Source organism: Cynoglossus semilaevis, chromosome 11 (genome assembly GCF_000523025.1).
Source record: "Cynoglossus semilaevis isolate Cse_v1.0 chromosome 11, Cse_v1.0, whole genome shotgun sequence".
Taxonomy (NCBI): domain Eukaryota; kingdom Metazoa; phylum Chordata; class Actinopteri; order Pleuronectiformes; family Cynoglossidae; genus Cynoglossus; species Cynoglossus semilaevis.
In genome coordinates, this window is record NC_024317.1 from 18666467 (window position 1) to 18672979 (window position 6513).

Here is a 6513-nt window from a genome sequence, read left to right on the forward strand (position 1 = left end):
AGTGGAAGAGTGGGGGGGGGGGGGGTTGGAGATTTAAGTCACACGGGGACAAATGTACAAAGAAGAAGGGTTAAAGTAGTAATAATAATAATTTAAAGGTCCAGGTTTACGACAGACCTGGACCTTGGTCCTGCGTGTGACTTATAGCACTGTGCCCTTTTAACAGCAGCCATATGCAGCACTTGCTCTATTCAGAGCAAAAGAAAACAAACATTAAATTTTCAGTATGCACTTTTCGGAGAGTATGGTAGCTCTCAGAAGATTTTCCAGTCAGCTGAAATCTGCCTGGAAAGGGCTTTTTTTTGTTTTGTTTATGTTGTTTTGTTTTTACTTCCTAGTCTACATCGCAAACAACCAAAGAACGTCCCTTAGATAATATCTGCTCTCTTCAGCTGCAGCAGAATTCTTTTAACCTCAGTGCTCTATTGTCTTAAAAACAAACCGGACCCAAGCCGAACAGTTTTCCAGAAGTGTTGGTGGGAAGAAGCACCACCTCCACAGCATACCAGATGTTCACCCTGCTTCACCCCCGCCTCGCCAACAATGGCTTTAACTACCATAAAAGTTTCCCAAGGACAGAACATCACCACCCAAACAAAAGCAATGTTTTATGTTGTGTAGTGCACCGAGGTCTGTCCTGACTGCACGATGGAAACGCCGGGCTGCCAGTGCGCAGAGCACAATTGAAGAGAGCAGCTCCAGCTGAGCAGGCCAGGTCAGAGCAATTATATCTACAGGACAAAGGATGTTGTTTTTGACCACGAGAAAGAACACATTCAGCCAGGGCAGAGAGGAGGCGTGAGCGAGGAGTGAAAAAGTCACCTGGTAAAACCAGACCTTAGCACAGAGCTGGCTATCAACATGAGCCACCCTACGATGTGGCCCAGATTTTCTTGTTCTGTAACAGTCACCTCTCAATTAAACAGGCGAAAGTTCAAGAACGCACAGTCAACTGTGGCTCTACTGCACGTCATGTCAAACTCTGCAGAAATATAAATCTGTCATCAAAATTCTGATGAGGATTTAAGAGAGCACACAGGAAGTCCATATACAGTGGAACCTTGAGATACAAGCGTCCAGACATACAAATATTCCGAGATACAAGCAAGCCTTCGAGCAAATTTTTGGTATGAGATACGAGTAAAGATTTGAGATACGAGCACGCTGACAGACACCGACACTAGGTGGCCGAGCACTCAGAGCAGCCCACACCGCCTCACTGGTTCATTTCACGTGTTCGTCGACTTCCATACGCATCTCACATGAGTCTTCTGTATTGTGTTTACGTTAGTTTGCGTTATCTACGTGATTTTTTCTCTATTTTGTGCATTTTGTACAAATCAAACAAAGCAAAAAAATAAAATAAAATTGAAAAGTAAATAAAAAAATACGTAAGTTAAGTTAATTCTAAGTTTATGTAAGTTGCGTAGTGTACGTGTAAGGTACGGTACGTCCAGGCCAACTCTCTTCCCTCCCTAACCCTAAACCCTTAGCCGCTACGGTATCGTCTGTCTCAAAGGTAAGAACCACATTTTATTTTATATCACAGGAATACAATTTACAATTTTTGTGTGTGTGTCTCTATAGCAATTAAAAACATGTTTTTTCAATTGTTATTAGCGCTAATAAGGGAGAGAGAGGGCCGGAATGGATTTTTTTTCTTTCTGTTATTTCTTATGGAAAAAAAATATTTGAGATATGTGGACCTTAAGTTACAAGCTCGATCCTGGAACAGATTATGTTCCTATCTCGAGGTTCCACTGTACTTAGAGAGAAATGAAGTACTGGAGTGTTCTCAGGGGCATGTGGTGGCATGAGAGAGGAAACAAGCAGCAAGTGTAACAATATAAATAATCAACAGGGCGGCAGCAACTCCTCGCAATGCTGCGGTGAAAATTTAAATATGCATATTTTATGCAAATCTTAAAGGAACAAGAAAACAGAAGAATAAATAAATTCTGTTTTTTAGGTTCCAGGGATTTACCTGCAAGAAAAGGGGAAAAGGAACACGATGAGGAGAAAAGTCTCAAATTTAAGGAAGTATTTGTATTATACTGTAAGGTGAAAACAATTTATTTAGGAGTACTCTTTTTGGTGGAGAACAGTGGGCTGGACACTAGGATCAGTCATGTAATTAGGCTTCAACATGTAGTGAAGAAAATGGGAAAAAGAAAACAAGCAGCCACTCAGCAGCTTGAGTGTTAGACGTAAAGTGTCAAAAAGGAAAGCAAGAATAACACTGGACCTTCAGGACAGTAAACAAAAAAAAGTGATTAGTAAAAGTCTATGCAGGAAAACTGACCTCATTAAGACCAGAGGTCATGTGACCATTTTATATTTTTTATGACGTTGAGGGAACATTGAGTGAATATCTGCTGTTAACACAAAGATATCCCAATTATGGGATCAATACAGTTCAATTTGTTTTGTATTTGTGATTGCATTTTTTGTGCAATTTTTGTAAAATGTTTCCATGTTTAATCTGTTTTCCTCTGAAATCATATTTTCACTTTTTGTTATTGGTACTTTATATATATATATATTGTATTTGTATTTGGCAATACTGTGCATTTTGCACCAAGTGCATTTTCCACAAGATAATTTTATACATTTCTCCAACACACACTGTGCAATATACTGTATACATATATGTTGGCAGTTTTTAAGGCGGTAGTAGCCAAACCATGCTTCTTCACTTATGATTTTTCTGCTAATCCCACCAAAATCATTAATATTATCATTAATCCAATTTCAATATTACATGGTATTTTATTTTTTTATGTTTTTAATTCATGGATAATAGATGGGCATTGATGGACATTATAGAACAAATGATAATTACATATTTGTTTTAGTCGTAATATCAAACAATCCAATGTGTTAAGGATGACAGGTTATAACCAAGCAAGATAAAGGGCAATGGTACATTTCCATTCCAGATTCGGATGTGAGTCCAGAAAATATGAATGATCCATGAATGTTCACTCCATCTCAGTTTTGTTTATTTTTTATTCCCCTATAAGATGAGTAGTTCTATTTGCAGTTAGCTTTTATTGCACAAAAAAACACCTTTCACCAAAAAGGGGCCTTTCACTCATCCACACAGACACACACACTGTCAGACCGCTTGTACATGCGTCACTCTCCCAGCCCTGGGAAACCACAGCACTGGTGGAAGGCAGCGCTGCCACAGTGTTGTACTTTATTACACCTGGATCTGTGAGCCTCATGCATTTTTAATGGATGTAATTTGCACAGGGCCTGCATGTGTCGGTGTGCACTCCATCAGAGGGCCTGCCTCACACCTTATCTATATTCCCCGCTCACGCTGCAATTGCTCTTCTGAGGACAAATAAAGTGTAGACCTTGGTACCGAAGATTATCAGATGATATGGTCTTTATCACACAGTGATCGGAGAGAATAAAGACATATTGTACAAGTCCGTCCTTTCACTGTGGGCGCCTGCCTTCACTCCTTCAACAGGAGGCACTGTTACAGAGCAGCCGCTGCACTGTTCCCACTGTCCGGCAGCTACAACTTTGTACTTGGTGATTTATAGCTTTAAAAGTTACTCGTTTCACAGACAAATTCTGTTCTGCCAAAAAGTAATGTTTGGTGTTTTATAGCAATTACAGATATGGAGCAATGATGAATGCTAGTGATGGCTGTTTGTGTCACGGGGCCAAATGCTCTGTCCGGTTTACAAGAAGTATTTCTGTGAAACAACATGTCGGACAAAAATGTTTTACTTCTTTGTTCCTTTTAAAAACCACTGCTCGGGTCAATGTGTAACAACCGTCGTCCAACTGATGCAGTGAGCCTTTGAACTCACTCTCTATTGTATGAAAGTAATCCTTCAACATACCTGACGGGCGCGTTCATCACATCTGGATCTCTGGCAGTGACGATCCCGACTAGCGCCCCCACTCTGGTGTCCTCCTGCACCTCCATGATGGTGCCGTCGGCGGGCTGAAAGATGGGCGGCTCATCCACGTCTGAGACGCTGACCCGCACAATGGTCTGGTCCTTGAAGGTGCCCAGGTCCACGAAGCGGGGGTCCACGTGCTTGTTGACGGCCTCAACCACCACGTTGTGTGTGCGTCTGCTCTCAAAGTCCAGGGCCTGAAAGAAAACAAACAGAATCCAAATCAAGAGATGAACCACTGGGAGGGAGCAAGCCACCACTAGGGGGTGCTATATGTATGTATAGCATCACTAGGGGGTGCTATATATTTATTTATGTGTGTGTGCGTGTCTGGGTTTGAAGGTGTGGGGCCGGGGTGTCAAACATATGGCCCATGGGCCAAAACTGGTCCGTTAGGGGGTTCAATCCTGCCCGCTTGATACATTTTAAAAGTAAAAAGAAACACTCAAACCCTTTATGTCCATGATGTTTTGTCAAAGGAATTTTTATTTAATATGAATAGAAATCCAATATACTCTAACTTCTTTGCACCTTAATTTCTCAAAGGCAACTCCTGAAGGATTAAAAAAGTTCTATCTATCTATGAAAAGAAAAGGGAAAAAGAAGGACTTATTGTTATTTATAGATAATTATGTTATGATTGTACTGGTTTGGCCCACTTGACATCTCATCAGGCTGTATGTGACTCCTGAACCAAAATCAGTTTAACATTGTCGGTGTGGGGAATAGGGGATCATCAACCCAGAGACGGGTTCAGAACCAAAACAGTTTGGGATTCACTGCCATGAAGGAAGGAACGTGGAAAGTGAACTACTTGTCATTGTGACCTCTGCTTTTAACCCATCACCAAAGTGAACAGTGGGCAGCAAAGTGAACAAGAGCAGTCTTTGGGGGGGGAGTGCCATGCTCCGAACACCTCAGTGGGAACTTGGCGGCTGGTGGACTCGAACCTGAAGCCTTCTGGACCCAAGTCCACTTAACCATTAAGAGACCACTGCCTGATCTTTACTGATGAAATCGGTCTAACTAATTCATTTTGTCAGACACTGTTTTTTAATGCAAGATTAAAAAATTACCAGGGAAAAGAACCATTTGAGAATAAATGACAGAAAAACAAAACCTTGATCCCAGTGAAAGAAAGAGGGTTAGGTATTTTCAAAGATCAATTACTTCACCTCACACGACGTTTTGGTGCATTAAATAGAAATACCTACGCCCTCTCTGTCAACATCATTAATCCAATCTAATCAGCACAAGACTACTAACAGGTTCTATTCAATTCCACTGAATGCATAAAAACTTGATTTGTCCCCTGGTGGCAGTTCAAGAAAAGTGGATTTCTAACAAACTTCCAATCAATTCTCACAGGATTCTGACAGGGACACCAGGAACTCGCTGGTAATTGAAAAAACAACAACACGTGTTCCCAGAGACCAACCCAGCAGGTCTGATACCGCTGCTAAATGATTTTCTAAGGCAGCTCCACATTATTGTCTTCAGGCATTTAGAGCACGTGTGGGAAATAACCCGTGGCTCGTCAATTTAACATTTAGTCTTTTTTACGTGAAGTTAAGAGCAAAAGATGCCATTGAATGAGGTTTCAGCTTTATTAAAAAAAATCTGACTTTTTTTTACAGGTAAGAAAATGTCTTGGCGTGTTTTTGTCCTACCTTCTTGATGGAGACAACAGCTTCCTGTGTCTCCATATCAGTGGTGACCTTGAAGAGGTCTCCCCCGTCCCTGATCAGATAGGTCATGTCGGTGTTCTCTCCCATGTCCGTGTCTGTGGCGATGATGCGTCCGACTGGTGTCCCGACGGCTGATCCCTCTGACACAGTGAACTGGTACATCTCTGGTTCACCATAACCAGGGGTGGAGAAGGTAAAGAGTGAGCAGAGAGCAGACGGGGCAATCAGAGAAGTACAAAATCCAAAAAAAAAATAGTGAGGTAAAAATGAAGGCATTAACCATGAACATTAGTTTGCAAAGATTATTCTAAATTAATTAATTTTTGTATTTTTCCATATTACAGTTCCATCATTTGGGTTACTCAACACCTACTATCTATACCTGTTATTTGTCTCTCTGTTCCAACAATATAAAGAAAAACAAAGTTTTTGTCATTTACGTTGACTAATCTGGATTAGTCGGGATTAATCATGATGGATTACATCCAGGATTAATGAGGATTAAGCCTTAGAGAAAACTTCTACTGCTGAGCTGAACTATAGCTCCTATAATCGTTATGGTATCGACATAATTGAAATCTTATCAAATACAGTTCACTAGTATTGATAATATAATAATACAAATAAAAAGGTATTTCATCAAATGACCTTTTGATACTGTTATATTATCTTCATATGTATTAGGATGGAAATGTAATCTAGTAAATGTATTGTAATGCAGAATTCTATCATTGATTGTATTTTGGTGTTCACATATTTGAATATAAACACCTGGATGAATGAGACGAAAAGGACGGCGGCCATTCATTTTCACCAGGATTAAAGATTAAAAGAGAGCAGCAAAAAAAATACATTGTGAAACTTAATTGCTTCCAGGAGATCCACAAGGCAGAGGCGAG

The 6513-nt window shown here is 40.5% G+C and overlaps 1 protein-coding gene across 1 annotated transcript in view; it reads right to left on the bottom strand.

Moving 5' to 3' along the window:
- Nucleotides 1-6513, bottom strand: part of cdh22 (cadherin 22) — a 98360-nt gene that overhangs the window by 33813 nt on the left and 58034 nt on the right. Inside the window, exons 7-8 of the mRNA XM_008321126.3 lie at nt 5597-5778; nt 3867-4123 (exon numbers count right to left, since the gene is read on the bottom strand). Coding sequence (XP_008319348.1) covers nt 3867-4123; nt 5597-5778 — 439 coding nt within the window. The remainder of the gene's footprint in view (nt 1-3866; nt 4124-5596; nt 5779-6513) is intronic.